Source organism: Danio rerio, chromosome 4, assembly GCF_049306965.1.
Source record: "Danio rerio strain Tuebingen ecotype United States chromosome 4, GRCz12tu, whole genome shotgun sequence".
NCBI classification, from domain to species: Eukaryota; Metazoa; Chordata; class Actinopteri; order Cypriniformes; family Danionidae; genus Danio; species Danio rerio.
Genome location: NC_133179.1, coordinates 18,684,485 through 18,703,705, shown reverse-complemented (window position 1 = coordinate 18,703,705; position 19,221 = coordinate 18,684,485). Strand labels below are relative to the sequence as shown.

General features: G+C 34.9%; 1 protein-coding gene across 17 annotated transcripts in view; it reads left to right on the top strand.

Annotated features, from left to right (window-relative positions):
- The window catches only part of anks1b (ankyrin repeat and sterile alpha motif domain containing 1B), a 315,281-nt gene that overhangs the window by 88,339 nt on the left and 207,721 nt on the right, over positions 1-19,221 (top strand). For all 17 annotated transcript variants that reach the window (XR_012401619.1, XR_012401620.1, XM_021475055.2 and 14 more), the window contains 5 exons: positions 2,636-2,711; positions 4,760-4,861; positions 6,015-6,137; positions 10,539-10,720; positions 15,322-15,438. Coding sequence is in view for 15 of the 17 variants with exons in the window: in XM_021475055.2 (XP_021330730.1) it covers positions 2,636-2,711; positions 4,760-4,861; positions 6,015-6,137; positions 10,539-10,720; positions 15,322-15,438 (600 nt within the window). In the remaining 2 variants the exon portion in view is untranslated. The remainder of the gene's footprint in view (positions 1-2,635; positions 2,712-4,759; positions 4,862-6,014; positions 6,138-10,538; positions 10,721-15,321; positions 15,439-19,221) is intronic.

Genomic DNA, 19,221 nt, shown 5'->3' with positions numbered 1-19,221 from the left:
TATAAAAATCGGATACAAACTCCACCACTTTATACAAAATTCAGGAGAATATAATTGATGTACCCTGCCATGTAATCACTGCAATGTTATCTCTGTCTTGCTTTGCAGTAATCCATGTCTTTACTGGCGTTTCGGCAGAATAAACAATCATAACATGAACATCGAGATGAGCAGCAGCAGTGAATGTTTGCTAAAGTCAAGCTCATCGACTGAACAAAAGAATTGCAACACTTGCAACAAAAATAGATGGTTATTATTGAGGAGCACTTGTTCACCCTTACAAAAATTAAGAAATAATAAGGTAGACTAAGCGTCCACGCTTTTGTATGCTTTCATCTGTTATTTTGTGATGTCTGGAAGATATCTACATGGGGGAAAAACTATAGTAATTTATAATCAACATGTTTTTGAACCACATAGTAAAGTGTTTAATGTGTACAACTCTTTGTTAATGAATGCTACAGATTACTGTACCATAGTAAACTGATAAACTATAATAAATACTGTAACTAAAGTATAAACTGTGGTGCATTGTGATTGTGTATAATATAGCATAGAAAACTGAAGTCTATTAAATAATTTGTTTACTGTTACAGTTGTGCTGTACCACAGCTATAATTACTACGACAGTTTAATTCAAGTAATTATCTATAGTATTACATAGCTTATACAGCATCTACTGCATTGATGACAATAATATTTAGTTCAGTAGAAAACTCTGCCCTCTTCGTTATTTAAGGATCATGCCAACATATGTGGTTATTTTCTGTTTATACATTTTTTGCAGTATAGTATAAATCACAAAAATATGGACTTCCCTCTATGTCTCCCATTCAGTTTTTTACTTTCTGCTCTCCATCTGAATTTTAACATCACTAGAGCCCTATAATGTTCAGTGAGCATCATTCTTTAGATACGAAATTAAACCAAGGGTTTATTTACTTAAAATGAATAAAACTGCTATAAACTATTACTTTAAACAATCTATCGTCATTCACATAAATGCATGACTGGTCTGGAGAGTTTGTAGATTATGTTTTTAGTTAAGTAAGTAAATGAGTAAGGCGTATTTATATAGCGCATTTATTGTGTATGGCCATACACCCAAAGCGCTTTACAATAATGAGGGAGTCTCTCCACACCACCACCAGTGTGCAGCATCCACTTGGATGATGGGACGGCAGCCGAAGCACGACGACGTCAGTGCATTTACCACACACCAGCTATAGGGGGAGTGGAGAGACAGTGATAGCACAAATTTAGTGGATGTGGACAATTGGGAGGCCAGTAAGGGCCGATAGAGGGAATTTGGCCAGGACACCAGGGTTACACCCCTTCTCTTTACGAGATGTGCCATGGGATTTTTAATGACCACAGTGAGTCAGAACCTCGGTTTAAAGTCTCATCCTAAAGACTCCACCCACTGACAGTACAGTGTCCTCTTCACTTTACTAGGGCATTAGGACTCACACAGACTGCAGGTTAAGTGCCCCCTGCTGGTCTCATTACCACTACTTCCAACAGCAACCTAGTTTTCCCATGTGGTCTTCCATCCAGGTACTGACCAGGCTCAGCCCTACTTAGCTTCTGTGAGTAACTGGTCTTGAGCTGCAGGGTGATAAGGAACAAATCCAAATAACAAAACATACAGTAAGTGAATGTCAGAATCTTCATGAAAAGTGCATGAGTGGGGTTTAACAACATATTTTTTGTAAAAATGGACGGTGAATGAGGCTCATTAATATTTATACACCTTTGAATGAGATAATGTGTATTCCTATGAGCTAACCATTCAGAGAATTGTAGTAACCACCTACAATCTTACTAACATGAAACAGAGAAACTATTCAATGGCCCAAGACATTTATTTGAAGTCTACCACGATTTAAACCAAAGCACACAAAGAATGCAGATGCAAAATGTCCACTTTGTAGTTTAAGTTACAAAGAGAATCCCTGTTGTCCTAGAACTAGATTAATGCTGTGACACTATTGCCAGACAAAAACACTTTCTCAGACTTTTGCACAGAGGTAGTTTTGGCTCTCCCAGACCGCTTTGCTGAAACGAAAGGCTATTTTTGCAGCAACATGACATGCTTAAGATTAAGTATTACAGTGGTAAGTCCCTGAAGTTCTTATTTAATGCGTATTGCATCATCACAGATCCATAGAGGGAGAGAAGTGCAAACTCTGGAGTTGAATGGTTGCCTCTAGACTAATGAAGGCCGATGGGGGCCCATTTGATTGGGAATCGAGAGCAGTCTCCCGGTGGCCTATTAAAATGACCACGCTCAACTGTGCAAGAAGCTCTCTCTCCATCTATCTCGACTGCCGTTCGGTCTCATTTGCCTGTTTCTTTCCCTCTGAAGCCCCCATCAGTCAGCCTCATAAATTCACAGCGCCATTGCCGTTAATTGTAGTACACTGAATAAATGTTTCCAGAGCTAAATTGGGTGTAGTTAAGTACTTCACAGAGAGCGTGATATAAAACACCCTGCCAGTCGCCCCAGTAGACGGCTGATAGACTGCGAGGGCAGCAGTAGTAAAGACACTGTCGTGTATAACTGCCGTTTACTTCTTATATGAGGCATTTGGGCTTAAAATATTGACTTCAAATCTCTCCTCTCTCTTTCTAGACAGAGAAAGGAAGTGCCCTCCACGAAGCCGCACTCTTTGGAAAGATGGATGTAGTTCAGCTACTGCTTGACTCAGGTATGTGTGTACTGTACTGTATTGTGTGTGTGTGTGTGTGTTGGGGGGGGTTGAGATGGGATGTTTCATTTCCATAGTTTGTTTAAAATACTTGCGTGACCTGTGACCTAACAGCTTTCCTGTCAGTGCCAGCTGTGGAACAGGAAGTAGGATTGAGGAACTTCCTGTTGTAGGGAAAGGGCGGTGGGACCGCTCTGTCGTTGTTTTATTGTTATGAAAAATATTATTTTGGGAAGATTGTTTTAGTTTTGTGTTTTTGAACGTTTATAAAAATAAGTAAATCCTGATTTTTCTATTGTGTCGTTTTTCCGCAAGGATTCACATGATTTTTTGTTTCAACATTTTACTTGTTTTATTGTATCTTTGAATTGATGTTAATTAGTAAAAATATTATTTTAACATATTTGTTTTATATTATAACCTTATATTAATATTTTTTTTGTTAGCAGATAAAAATGGAAGAAAACTAAACTCTAACTTTTACTGTTTGTATATATGGATTAACTCTCAAATTCAATTTCAAGTTGTGAAATTAAAGGGATGCTTCAACCAAAAATGTAAATTTTCTAGGCTCATTCTGAAAATATAGCCCTATATTCATTTTAGGAGATCGCGAATTATGTAGCCAAAAGTACGTATGGCTGCTTTTTGTCTTTAAAACAAATGCTTTTGGCCGGTATGATGCCGTTCCTTTTCTAGCTTACCAGCTGACTGCTTACATCCATATGGACAACTTTCCCGCTGTTACCAGTTTGTCCAGTAGCTCGCCATGTATTTTGGCAGACTTGAGATACAGAGAGGCCTTGACTGTATATAATTCTGAATATTTTCAGAATGAGCCTGGGTTGAAATTTACTCACCGTTTACGGAAAACTGAATAACTGACCTTCCATAGTATTTGTTTTCTCTATTGTGAAAGTAAGTGGTCAGCTTTCCATCTTTCTTCATTTTCTTCTTTTGGGTTCGACAGAAGAAAGAAACAAGTAAAGGTGGAGTAAAATAAACACTTTTTTTGTGAACTCTCCCTTTAAATGGTCATGTTAAATAAATATTCCAAGCTCTGCTTTAGATTTTGTTTGCTCTCTTTTGTGAAAGAGGATCACAGTAATTAGACGAGGACTGCAAATCTCATTTACATAGTAATCTTTTTGTATTCTAAGTGTTTCAATATCATCATGGGCAGATGGAACAGTTTTGTGGTGTTGTTTTATTGGAAATAAAAAGTAAACTAAACCCAGTTACTTTATAGAACATTGTACAAAAAAGATGCAACGTACAAATTACTTTTGCGCAAGGATTTAAGTGATTTTTGTTTCAAATCATTTTGCTAGTTTTAATCTATCTTTAAATTAATGTAGATTACTAAAATGTGTGTGTATTGTATTATAAACTTATTCATATTTATATATTTTTTAGCAGATATAAATGGAAGAAAACTAAACTTGTATATATATATATATATCTTGCATTACTGCTCAAAATTACACAGTAAATGAGTACATGTATTGTTAGTTTTAACATTAAAGGGCTAGTTCACTCAAAAAATTAACTCACCTTTTATTGAAAACTAAATTACTCAAAACCTGTAAACATTGATTTCATAGTATTTGTTTTTTTTACTGTGCAAGTCATTGATTACTTAATCTTTCTTCAATTTTTTTTTTTTTTTTGGGATTCAACAGAAGAAACTCAAACAGGTTTGGGAAAAGTAAAGGACGAGTTAAATAAACCCTTTTGGGTGAACTCTCCCTTTAAATAGTCTTGTTAAATAAATATTCCAAGCTTTGCTTTAGATTTTGTTTGCCATCTTTTGTAAAATAGGACCACAATAATTAGACAAAGACTGCAAATCGCATCTACCTAGTTAGCTTTTTGTATTTTAAGTGTTTCAGTATCATCATAGGCTGATGGAACAGTTGTGTGGTGTTGCTTTAACTGGTAATAAATCCAGTTATCTTAGAAAACTGTAATAAATGTACAAATTAAAAACTTTGACAAAACACTAAACATAAAGAATCCAAATTAATATGTTTTTCTCTTTTTATCAGGGATTGATGCCAACATCAGAGATTGCCAAGGAAGAACTGCACTAGATATACTTAGAGAACATCCGTCTCAGAAATCACAACAAATTGCTTCTCTCATACACGGTAAAGTGTTTCACAGATTTCTATACGCACACACTGAAACTTTTTTTTATGGGAAATACACCCCTTAAAACACACACAAGCACACTCTCACACACGTGCACAATTTGACAAGGGAGTGCGTTCTTGGTGGAGATCAGAAAGCGGATGCTTGCAGATTGATAAAATTCATTCCAGGAAGTTTGTGTTAGATTGAGAACAATGGTTGTTTAATGCGTTAGAAATCCCTGTTCCCTGACATACTTTGGACAAAAAACAATATCAAACGCTTTCAATGATGTGTCTTCAGTCTTGTTAATTAGCTGTTCATGAGATTACATGTTTATTACTTTGTTACCACATTCAGCGTTTTTTACTGCTGTTGAATTTTGTTCAGCCTGTTTTCAACTTTCTTGTACAATTTCAACTAAACTCATTCTTTCCAGCAGAGTTAATCATACAAAACAAAAGACACTGGGTTATTTGAACCCAACGTTCCACTACGCTGTCAAAAACACACCCTCATAAAAGAATAAGATGTGGTTAACTGGTTTTGAAATTCAGTTTAGCTCACTTGTTGTTTCCATTTACTTCATGCCCCATGTTTCTCATTTCTGAGGGTTGTGAAATGCAGTCTTGGGTCTTTAGGACTCTTGAAAATGCCTCCTTTTGAGACTAAATCACCCGTCATCCTACAGAACAGAGGCGAAATTAAAGTTTTCCTCCCTGCCTCTGTGTGGGCAGTGAAGCAGAATCCTTAGCGTGAAGGAATCTCAAAATCACACTTGCTGTGGTTTTAAAATCTACAGTCTTTGACGGGATGCTGAAACTATTGTTGTTTTCATGGTCACCGTGTGGCTTGTGCAACCTATAGTTGTTTGGAGCTACAATTACAACCACCTCATTTTGGTTTTCACCAACCTAAAATGCCTTTTTTCTTTTCTTTTTTTTAAAGAGAGAGATTGAAAAAAGGGGGAGTAAATAAGACAAAATGGAATGTATATACATAGTTACTTGCTTTCTTTCAGGTCCTGTATAGAAATCACACTGTAAGGCTTTAGTTATCCTCAACTATAACTTAACAATCGTATCCTAACCTTGCTGGCTCATGTCAAATGTGTTTTTGTGTTTATGTTTGTCTGTTTATTGTATGTTAATAAATTGTTTTTCCCTCTAGATTATATGATGTCAGATTGTGACAGAGGGAATTTTCACGAAGACTTAGCACGACATCGGCCAATACCTACACCACGCACTTCAATACCGTCTCCTGTGCCCTCACCGTCTCTACGGCATAAAAGTATGTTTATTTTATTGCTTTAAAACAGTACTTTTAATAATAACAGTGACTAATCATGCTTGTATTTACATAATATATTTGTGTATGTGTGTGTGTTCACACACACACACACACACACACACACACACATGGTCAAGACGATCTGCTGCAGTTCAAACCGAGCATCAGAATGGGGGTAGAAACATGATTTAAGTGATTTTGAACATTGAATGGTTGGGAGTATTTCAGAAATTGCTAATCTACTGGGATTTTAATGCACAACCATCTCTAGGGTTTACCGAAAATGGTCTGAAAAATAGAAAAAATCCAGTGAGCCGCAGAGCTGTGGGTGCAAATGCCTTGTTAATGCCAGAGGTCAGAGGAGAATGGCCAGATTGGTTTGTGCTGATAGAAAGGCATTAACTCAAATAACCACTCGTTACAACCAAGGTATGCAGAAGAGCATCTAACCGACTGCCATTTCTGACAGATAGGAACATAAAACTGAGGCTACAGGCTAGCCAAAATTTGACAACAGAAGGCAAAAAAGTTGCCTGGTCTCACGAGTCTCGACTTCTGCTGCAACATTTGGATGGTAGGGTCAGAAATTTATGTCAGGACAATGAAAGTATGGAACCATCCTGCGTTGTATCAATGGTTCAGGCTGCTGCTGGTGGTGTAATGGTGTAGCGGATATTTTTCTGGCACACTTTGGGTCTGTTAATACCAATTAAGCATTGTGTGAACACCACAGCCTGTTGTACCTGAGTGTTGTTGCTGACCATGTCCATCCCTTTATGACTACAGTGCACCCATCTTCTGATGGCCACTTCCAGCAGGATAACCCTCTATGTCATAAAGTGTAAATCATCTCAGACTGGTCTCTTGAACTTGAATCAAATGGCCTCCATTTATAATAAACACATTATACCCAATATCATTATGTGAGCACATACTGTGTGGGCTTTTATTTTGTGTGTAATTAGACACATTAATTGTTAAACAGCAGTAGTTTAAAAATACCTGTTATTAACGATTTCCCATATCTTGAGATTCATGGGTGTTCTACATTCAGTTCATGATTTTGATTTGGATTTGCATTATCAGCTATTGATATCATTGCATTATGGAATCTTGGTATCAGCTCTGAAAGCTGTTCATGTTGAACAGTATAATAGAGTGACTTTTATTGCCATTTTTAATATTTTGAAATGATATTTTGTCTTGCTTTGTATTGTAAATCACAGTGCAAAAACTGATTGCCAGTGCTGTTTCTCTCATTGTATGGATTAACTTAAATGTGATTGTTCCCTTTAAGAGAATTCCTTTATGTGTTTTATTACATATATTCTTTTGCATTTAAGTGTACAGTGTGACATCCAGTGGTAGTTTGATGCTATTACAGCACATTGTCTGCTGCTTAGTGTTTTTTTCCTGCCAAATATGTTACTGTTTAATACAGTGTTTGCACATCTAAATCACCTTAACCATATTTAAAAATAAAACAAAACAAACAAACAAAAAACAAACAGACAAAATGTTATTGTTTTGTTCAATATTTGTATCAGACCAGAACACAAATAGTGGAAATTAACTGGTAGATATTTGGATCTACCAGTTATTACAGAAGTGCAGTCAGCAGTGCCTCTAGTGGTCAGTTGTCGCAGTGCAGGGCAGTTTAGCTAGTCCTCTTTGTGGTCTGAATCTGAACTACTGCTGGATGTGCGTCTTTGGTTCCAGCTGGAGCAGCATTTTCATAATGATCACAGGTGAATCAGAGAGTCTGCCAGCCACAAAATGACAGTTAGTACACATCAGCACACTGAGCCCATGCCAGAAAACAAGCATTTGTCCCCGATTAAATATTCAAAAGACAAGAGAGTAAAAATAAATAGGCTGGTTACGTAAAAACACATTTATTTAAAAGCTTTTACAGAGAAGTTTGATGTGCTTTTGCCATAATGATCGTTTATAAATGCAAAGTTTTAGGTATATATATATATTCAGTTGCTTTGACTGGACAAAACTGATTATTTTTTTTCATATTCAAATGTATGCAAAATTCACATTTGGTTATATTGCAAAAGATGGAAAAAATATCTATTATAGTTTTTCTGTGATTTTTCAAATGATGAAATATTAATTGTGGTTGTTCAGAGGAGGGAGATGGAAAATATCTAATTTGCTATAACTCCCTGAGCTATGGATTTAGGAACGCTCTAGCAGCTCTGTTTAGAAGTCAAAAGTAAAGCTTTATTTAAAAAGAAGATTTCAAATGTTATTAGACATACTAATACTTGCAGAAATGTGTTTATTGTACGTATCAGTTTTAGTCATATTATTAAATAGAATGAAATACCTGTCTTTTAAAGTTCAGTGCTCAGCAATAATAAGTACACTCCTCACATATCTATCTTTTAATTTTTATTTTTATTAGAAAGCTATACAATATTATATTTGTGCAAATACATTAGATTAGTCAGTGCTGAAGCCAAATCTGGAGCTTATGTAACAAAATAACTTACGATAACGGTTCAAAAACTAGTACACCCAAATTTATGTTATAGAAAAATATTAAAGACAAATTAAAAAAAAAAGAGAAAAAATCAAGAGAGGCAAAAAAATTGAAAAATGTATTTGAAATTTTGTAGTTTTTAAAAAAAAAAATTTCATAACATTTTGCTTGAATTTAATTGTTTTATCTTTCAATTTCTAGATATGTTTGGTGACTTAAGTATTATTTTAATAAATGTATCTGTTTAATAAATCGGTTTTGTTTAAATACATTAAAATACATTGCCTATATTCCCTGATAAATGTATAAAATATTCCTTATGAAAATTAAGTGAACTCATTAATGCTGAGAACTGTATATGTATACCTAATATGCATAATATTGAGATACAACATACTATTGTACAATTACCTACTGTAGTTTTTATCATTAACCCTTAGACTGCCCATCTACCAAACGGTTGACCATGTTTTTACTGTCATAATTAATGAATGTCATTTAAAGAATCACTGTTTTAAATAATGGCTTACACACACAGCATTGTTCAAACAAACAATCAAAAAAAAAAAAAAAAAAAAAAACATCCTGTTGCCCTACTACACTTAATTTTGGTTTTGTTGTAAAAAACAAAACAAAAAACTAGAAAGCATGTTAAATGTGATTCTGAAATATTTTATGGCATACTAAAAAAAAGAGGTGATTTAGTGTTCAAAAATGTTTTATTCTAAGTATTTTTTTTATTAATTGGTCTTACACTCCATACTATTTTCTGATTTTTTATAATAGGTAATACTTCCGGCCCTTTTACCATAAACCGACTTATCAGTCATTTGGTAGAGGCTGATATTTTATAAATAAAGGCATGTGCTGAAAAAAATGCATTAGGTGTGTTAACTAGTGACATTAAGAGTTAAGAAATGCAATCCAAACATGTTTTTCTTGGTGGGGCAGTTAAAGGGTTAATTTCATTTAGTGATTTTAGATTTTCTGTTGTTGTTTTATTCTTTTTAGATTAGTTTTTTGAGAAATGAGAAACATGTTATTGGCAGAGATGCAAAAATAAAATGTTTTTCTTTCTAGGCAACACTTAATAATTAACAAATTGTTTGGTTTAAAGAGTTTTAGTGTCAGTTTTATTGTACTATAATAACCCCAATGCAATCTAAGAATCAGATTCTAATCTAAAATCTAATCAATTAAATTTAAACCACTTTTAAATGTTAGAAAATGTTAGATGTTTAGAATTTAGAAAAAAAAACATGAAGAATAAATAAGCAACAATATTAGTTATCATCGTATAAAACCAGTAAACTGCAAAAATCTTAAATGATCAGTTAGTCATGACATGGATAAATCCTATTTCAGCTTTTTTATGTATTTAGTCTAATATAATTTAGGTTACAACAACTAAATAAAAAAAGGTTAATTTGATTGAACTTAAATATTTAAGGTAACCTGTTCATTTTTAACTATGTATGTATGTAAGTATATATAATTGCATCAGTGAACTGTGGCAGACTGAGAAAAACTGTGCAGTCTAATAAGGCAGATTTTTTTTCAGCTCCTCAAAAGTTTACAGTAACCTCATTATACTGTAATTTAAATTTTAAGTTTGCCGTCTGTCTCTCTCTCTCTCTCTCTCTCTCTCTCTCTTTTCTCTCTCTCTTTCTCTCGTTGGTCAAGCTAAATTTTCAATATGGAAAACCCGTAAAATGGCTATTGAAGGGGAAAATATAGAGATTTAGATTTTTGTTGCCTTGGTATGTTGGTTTATGGTAATTTTTAGTGATTAGTAGTGTCTTGAGATGTTTTATAATAGCTATACTTAGCTTTCTGAGGTTTTGCTGTTAATCAAAGTGTTTTTAAAGTCTCTTTCTTTCTTTCGTTCTTTCTCCTTGTCTTTGCAGACGATGCAGTAACAGGGGAGTTGTCCAAGCTGCTGAATGAAATAAAGATTTGCCGTGATAAGGATTGCTCCTTCGAGGAGCTTTGTCAGACCATCTCTTCTCACTCTCAGTCTATGGAGAGCTTCGGCAGCGGGCGACTGTCAGACGAGGAACGCAACGGCACTCTAACCCGAATAAACAAGGTGTGCTGCAGTAGAAAATACATTATTTTTTGGTACTCAGGAGAAGAACAAAAGAAAACTGAAACAGGACAGGATGTAGTCAAAACACCAACTAAACCCATCAGACATAAAGTGTCAATTATATAGTACAAAGACACACACACACACAAAACAGAACAAAAACAGTGTATGTATTTTGGGACTGGGTTGCCAGATTGCATTCAATCACTCATTTCCAATATTTTCCCTAATTGAATAGAAAATCTTTAATCAATAAAATGAAGAAACGTGTACGTATATTATGACTAGATTGCCAGATTGTTTAGAATTTCTGGGTATCCGTGTTTTTTGTTTTTGTTTTTCAAATTGAAGAAATCTTTAATCCATGACAATAATAAACCATGTACTTTGTTTTGGAACTAGGTTGCCAGATTGAATGAATCTCTGGGTAATTTTTTTTTCAGTTGAAGAGGAAATTTTTAATCCTTAAAAATAAAGAACAATGTACATATTCCTGAACAAAGTTGCCAGATTGCATAGACTCTCTGAGTATTTTATTTTTTTATTTCCAATTGAAGAGGAAATATTTCATCCATGAATTTAAATAGAGAAAGTTCCATGTATAACATTGATCATCGGGCAAGTAGTGTGCAAAACGCCAAGTAACATATACAGTATTTTTAACAAATTGTACACTTTGTACCTCCAGAACTTCAAAACATCAATAAATTAATAATAAAAGGTTTTAATGAACTTTTAAGTCATAGAGTGTTGATGCAGTACCTCACATTGTCCAACAGAGGGCAGAACTAAACTCTATTTTCACCACTATGTTTCCTTTTAATTTATGTAATCTCATAAATACATATTTATAGCTCTAAAACAGCCCCAGATTTAATCATTGATGCTATTTAACACAAACAGAATAATATTTTTAATGTGGCATCCTCACATTGCTGGCTGAGGGAGTGCGTTTAACCTTATGTAAAAGACAAATAAGCTGCTTTAGGAATGTGTGCGCTTTGCTGAAGGTCTGTCACAGTGACCACTGGATCACAGCTTACTCCACTGCGTCTGTTTGATCGATACAATTAAATGTGTTTGTGTCGGGTCAATCAATCAAAGTCTGCAGAGCCCAGATAAACAAGCAAAGACACGCGTGCACACACAAACATACTCTTCCAATCAATTTCAGTCACACGTCAGATGTGTCAAATGGATGTGTTTGCAGAGTCTTTCAAAAGGGATGTTTACTGGCTATGCATTTTCCAGATAGTTATTAAATAGTGTTTTTAAAACAGCTTTATCTGTTACTAAATGTATAGAAATAAAAATTATTTAAATGTTTTGTTCATCTTCCTTATACAGTATATTGCTATAGATGATTGTTTTATATGCAAGTGTGTATGTTAAAATATGTTGCTTATTTAAATTAAGTTGAACCAATTTAACTTCACAAGTCATTTTTACTGGGCAGCATGGTGGCCCATTGATTAACACTGTCGCCTCACAGTAAGAAAGTTGCTGGTTCAAGTCCTGGCAGGGCCAGTTGGCATTTCTGTGTGGAGTTTGCATGTTCTCCCTGTGTTTGCATGGGTTTCCTCCGAGTGCCCCGTTTTCCCCCACAGTCCAAAGACATGCACTATAGGTGAATTATATGAACTAAATTGGTCGTAGTGTATGTGTGTGAATGAGTGTGTATTGGTGTTTCCCAGTACTGGGTTGTGGCTGGAAGGGCTTCCGCTATGTAAAACATGCTGAATAAGTTGGCGGTTCATTCTGCTGTGGCAACCCCTGATCCCCTCCATCAATTAAGCTTAAAACATCAAGCTAAAATTTATTTAACTTAAATAATAAGTTGAAACCTGATTAACTTTCTAAATTAAGTTTAAATAACATAAAAAAGATAAACTGTAATGACTTTATTGTGTATTTTATTACAGAGTATGATATACTAGTTGTCCCCCCTCCCGTCTCCCCCGACGGCCCGCACTCACACTACAATCAGGCCTGGGCACGCTTACGTCATCGATGCTGCGCTGTTCAGTAAGCGATATCGCTCAGCACAGTGGAGATTTCTCTAGTTATATCGTTTAAGTCGTTTGATATGCAGTGACATGCAGTCAAATATTTTGCAAAACAGTCCTTACGGATGCGGTGACACGCAGTCAGATATATCGCCGAACAGATCCGCCACTTTTGGTGCTCATAAACAATCATAAAGTCTTCGTGCTGCAGGAATGAGATTTGCTGAAGGTGTGCAGCTGTCGTGCATTGAGGGGTTTGCGTCTTTAATAAACTACGGTGTTTTTTGTTCATTGAACAGTAAGATTGATTAATAAATCCAAATGAAACAGCCCCTTAAAAGTCATGTCTCGCTTTCAGTTTCGGGCTTTGGCGTGTTTTGCACTCACACTACAAGCATACCTCGCCAAAGCCCAAGTGAACCTTGCTCAGGCCCACCTCTTCCAACCGGGCCAGGGCCGGCCAAGTGAACCGTGCCTGAGCCAGATTTAGCACACTCACACTTCTTAAACGATCCAGGAATTGGGCCTGGGCACGGTTCGGATAGCATAGTGTGAGTAGGCCCTAAGAATTAGAAAGTAACACAGTAAAGTAAACATAAATTTTTATATGCATTTATTTTGTACAATATTGTTTTACAAAATATTTAACAGTGTAGGAATGTGTTTCTGTGGGAAGCTGAAAAAGAAGAAACAGATATATCACATATTCAGAAATAGAATCAGACAGAATGGAGTATTGAGAGTCAGACTAACATATTTAAACCATGAATCATGCTATAATTCCTCTAAAAAGTCAAAGATAAATGGTCTGAAAGTCACAGACAAGCAAAGCAATTGTTCATGTTGAATTTTACAAGGCCATAACCACCATAAACACAGAGTGGGACAAGTACCCCCTGATTTTTAGAAATGGACAATTTGTTCCCCTGAGTATTTGAAATGCTTGAACTGCTCTACTGCACTCCATTTAGTCATTTTCTGTCTTTAGAATGAGATTTGTTTTCTAAGCTTCTGTATGTTTTCAGTCAGGACAAAGCGTTCCAATTAACCAGCAGTCCAATCATATTGAAGTAGGCTGGGTTTACTAAATTCTAGAGTAAAATCTCAAGTTTACTGTTTGGGATCACACACAAATGGAGAAAAAAGAAAAATAAAACAACAATGAACAGATGAAAAAAAAAGACAACAGTAATGATAACATGGACATCAATAATAATAATAATAATAATAATTACAACAAGTACTACATCAACTACTACTAGCGATTACTAATGCTACTACTACTGTGACGACTACTGCTACTACTACTACTCCCAACACACTTACAATGACTGGAATGTACAGTATGTTTTGCATTTTTGAAATTGGAGGCAATACAGATAAGAGAAAATGTGCATGTTTTGATACTGCATTTGCAAACAGTTTACTTACAGTACAACTAGAAATACTCTCTTAAATAAATAAATACATAAACAAACAAACAAATAAATAAATAACTTTTCTTTATTAGCCTTGGTTGTTTCATAAAAAAATCTTTAAAACTGACTTTGTATAACCCAAAAGTTTTTAATGGTTGGAAAAATGGAAAGGTTCTTTAGATTATTATATGTTCTTCACATTAAATAAAAAGCAAATGCATGATTCTTTTAACAACTGTGCACTGAAATGTTCTCTTGTGAACTAAAAATGGTTTTACTGTAGCATCGCTGCAAAACAACTCTTTTGGGTATAGACAAAGTATTTACTTTGCTGCTCGGTGTCATGAGAATTTCTAAAACAAACTGGTGTGCCACTATGTTAAAAAATTGGTTAGTTCCTTATTTAAGTTCTATTGAAGAAAGTCAGTACAGTAAAATACAGGTGGACTTGAATGAGGAATGTCCAAAACATTTAGTCAGTATTCTTTCAAAAGTAAATTCACAATAAACTGACAGAAGTGTTGTCAGGAGTTAGTTTTTCTCTTTCAACAAAATGGCGATTGGCTCTTTTAGCTATAATGGTGCTGCCACATAAGTGAAATCAAAAGGACCCATTTTTTTCCAGATGTATAAAGAAGAATTTAAAAAGAATAAGCACTTTGAAAAGCTTTCTGTTTGCATTACAAGTTGAAAATTCTTTGTTTCATATTTTTTCACAATAGTATGAAATATTTTATCAGAATGACTGGAGGTTTGTATTACACTTCGTACTTAAGACACTTATTACACTAAGTACACGTAGTACTAAATTATTACATCTTAGTACTTATTACATGTAACTTATTACACGTAAAGAATGACTTTTTCCCCAATTTAATTAACTTCAGTAATAAATTGTGTTGAATAAACTTCATTAGTTTAGACAGAACACATTTTTTGTAGTGTAATTAATAAAATGGTGATCTAGAGGTTAATTTTTGTAAATGTATCCTGCATCTGGTTTATGGAGTGTTCAGTTTTTTCTTCGAGTGGTCCGCCTCCTCCCCCTTGTACCTTCTTTTTCTTATCTAAATCTTGTGTTATGTTGGCTTGAAGTGAGATCAGTATCTGTGCTCAGCCTGTGTGCTTGACTGTTGACTGTATATAACTTTATTTATCTCTCTTCTCTGGACTGCAGCGTCCCACTCCCCCGTTACCCCCGGCGTTGGAGGAGGAGGAAAAGAGCTGTGGACCCTCAGGCCTGTGGGAGGCGCTCACTCCCTGCAACGGCTGCAGAAACCTGGGCTTTTCTCAGGTACACACATTTACACATCTGCCCGTACAGTGCAGTCACCAGTTTCATAAGGGACAAAGAAATAAAAATGAAAAGACAAGAATTAGCTAAGTCTATAAAATTAGCTTTATAAAAGTATACTATACTATATACTATATATAGTATACTACAAAAGTATTTTTTAAAATGATCATATTATAACAATTATTTAAATAATTATGTGGCACTGAAGACTACTGAATAATTGCACAGGTAGTCTATCATGAAGGCCATGCCAGTAAAAAAAAAAAAAAAAAAAATGTTGTTGTTTTTGCATACAGTGAAATGATAAAATTATTCGCCCTCCTGTGATTTTTTTTTTCTTTTTTAAATATTCCCAAATAATGTTCAACAAAGCAAATAATATTTCACAGTATTTCCTATAGTATGCTTTCTTCTGGAGAAAATTTTATTAAACTTATTTGTTTTATTTCGGCTAGAATAAAAGCAGGGTGGCTAATAATTCTGACTTCAGCTTCAGGTAAACAGAAACAGAAGGATCTGTGAAACAGCCGTAAATCAGGTGTTTGCGGCAGAGGCCACTGACGTAAAAGCCTGCTTGCTGCCACCTATGATCATGATGTGTGTAAAATCATGGCTTAGCAAGGGATGTTTGCATCCACATGGCCTTTGTTTTGGGTGAATCCGTGTCGTGATCAAGCTGTTGTATAAACGCAATATTACACTCATAGCAGTACGATATGGCTGTATATCGGCACTGGTTGGCGCACTAAGGCACTCGGCCACAACGCACGCTTCCCACCAGTGCCGATATACAGCCATATCGCACTGCTACTCGTTTGATATTGCTCATATATGTGTGTGTGTATGTATATACACACACACTACCAGTCAAAAGTTTGGGGTCAGTTTAATTTTTTTTTCATTAATTGTTTTTAAAGAAAATATGAATATTTTTTATTCAATGTAGTTTCAAGTGAAATTATTTCTAAATAGAGTTAAAAAATAACTAATAGTTATTTTCATATTTTCCCATTTTATTGATTATATGAACTGTTTTAGATATTTGGGGGGGGGGTAATTGTTATTTTAATTTTATTTATTTTTTTTAGCTCTAGGTATTGAAATTTAGTTTATTTTTTATATTTTTCCCTAACATATTCATTGGGGTGTAGTAACTTTTGCACTATGACCTTAATTTTGTTTTTGTTTGATTAGTTTTTGGTTTAGTATAGCATCCCATGGAAAGATCTGTAAGGGTTGTACTCATTTATCCTGCATGATGCTTATATTCATATTTAAAGGAGAATGTAGGATCAGTACTCATCATATAAAGTTGTGGAATGTTGCTATCTGAGATTAACCCAACCAACCGTGTAGATCTTCAAAGTCTTCCTGACCACCAAAAAGAATAATATAATCTTTTCATCTTTAATTCTGATTGCACATGAAACGACGGATGAGGAAATGTTAATATTTTGAATGTGGGCTTCAGAATGCTAGAATGAGCAAGAGGGATTCCCATCCCTCAGACAGGAAGTCTTAATTATCCCACAGGAAGTGTAATCATGTCACACGCTCATCCGCCCACTTGCGCCATGTGAGGAGACCTCCCGCTGCCATGGAAACAGGGCTGGTGAAGGTGCCAGCGGGTTGGATCGGGGTTCCTTGGGCTGCGATTCATTCTTCTGCACCCCAGCAAAAGCAATGCTGAACTCCGTCACTGGCTCTCCTCCGCAGGGAGAGAGAAACACGCCGATTCGTAGTTGCTAGGAGACGCAGAATTCATAAAGTGCATGGCGTGGGATTTCCACCCACTTCCCAATTGACAGATCTGAGTCTCCATCAAAACAGGTGCGTCACAGCACTGCGCAATAACATCCAGAGCAAACATCCAGAGAAAGAGAGAGAGAAAAAGAGAGAGAGATAGAGAGAGAGAGAGAGAGAGAGGCTCATTCAGGCTCTTCTCCAGCATTCCTCTGCCTGCCTTATTTGTCAAGGCAAGACACTGAAGATGAATAGAGTTCAAAAATAACTACAGTATTACTTATCCTTATATTTTCCCATTTTATTGATTATATGAGCTGTTTTGGATTTTTTTTTGCTTTATAATTTTTTATTTAATGCTGTTTATTGTGGTTGGAAGGACATCAGATGCGTAAAACATGCCAGTGTAGTTGGCGGTTTATTCTGCTGTGGCAACCCTTGATAAAACAGGGACTAAGCCGAAGGAAAATTAATAAATGAATAAATTGTATGTTGAAATATGCAAATGAGTTTCATTAAACATGCTAATTTGCATACCATTTTAGCACAAAATCTGAATGTCGGATGCAGTCAGGGTCAAAATTATTATATATATATATATATTGGAAAAAACTTACTGAGAGGATTTCAGGAATCTGTTTTCTTTAAGGAATCTGTTCATTACACCCCCAATAACCTCCAATGTATGTATTATATAATACCCCAAAAAATGTGTGTAGTTTAAAATGAAATGATTACTCCAGAGTGATTTCTGAAGCATCATGTGACTAAAGACTGGAATAATGAAACCTAAAATTTATTTTTTAAATCACTGGAATAAATTATTAAATTACATTATAAACTACTTTTGAACAGTTATTTTATAGTGAAATATTATTTCACAATTTTACTGTTTGTACTGTATTATTAATTAAATAAATGCAGCCTTGGTGAGCAGGATAAGCTTATTTTAAAACATTTAAAAATCCTACTGACCCCAAACTTTAGACCGGTCATGTACCTCTTTAGAACAGGGATGTTTATAAAACCATGAAGTGGCTTTTGTAATTACTTACTGAAAATTTCAGACGCAAATTGATAAAGTGTGACAGAAGAAACCCTTCACGAGTGTATTTTGGGATGTTTTTTTTTATTTTTATTAAATGCTTTGAAGTCTTTCTATTAAACAAAAAAAGAAAAAACACTATGAAAAGCCAACGTCTCAAAATTGACTAAAACAACTGCCTTAATCCACTGTAGTTTTCACCATCCATCATTTTCTGTTACGTCACATTTTGCGTGTGGAATCTGGGGCTGAGCATTCATGTTTGTTTCTTCAGTTTACACCTTTTTTTTCTGCCTCTATTCCCAATGCTGCAGTCAGCAAACATGCTTTTAATGTTGATGCTGAGAACGTCTTGTGATTCCAGATCAGAGTAAGCGTTCCCATCTGTAGCATCTGCTTTGCAATGCTTTTCTCTGCAGATAAAATTGCTGTGTACAAACAAACACCTCTGGATAGTTTTGGAACCCTGGAATTATGCTGTATTATGATATTTTCCGCAGGATAAAACATATGAATCTACAAATACAAGTTCTTCCTGAAGTTGACCTACCTTTGATTAATCTTAATATTGCATATTAACTTGTTGGTGCACTGCTGTTTTTAAGTTGTGTTTTTTTAGGTATTTAAGAGTCACTTGTTTGTCAACTTTCACATAGAATTCATATATAGAGTGGGGAAATAATTGTTCAAAACATCACAATTTTTCTAAGAAAATATATTTCTTAAGGTGCCGTTAACTTGAAATTTTCACCAGATGTTGCTAACAACTAAAGAAATGCATATATGAAATGAAAACAAATGTAATTAGTTTATTAATTTAATTGTGTAATAAAATGAAATGACTATTTAGCACATAAAGAAAGGGAAGTGTAGAAAGGCAGTGAAATCTCACAGTAGTTCTTCAGCAACTCTTTGGCCTTTCTCATTGTAAATGAATATTAGCTGCTTCAGTTGAACATTTACATTATCTGGATGATGAAGATGAAACCAAA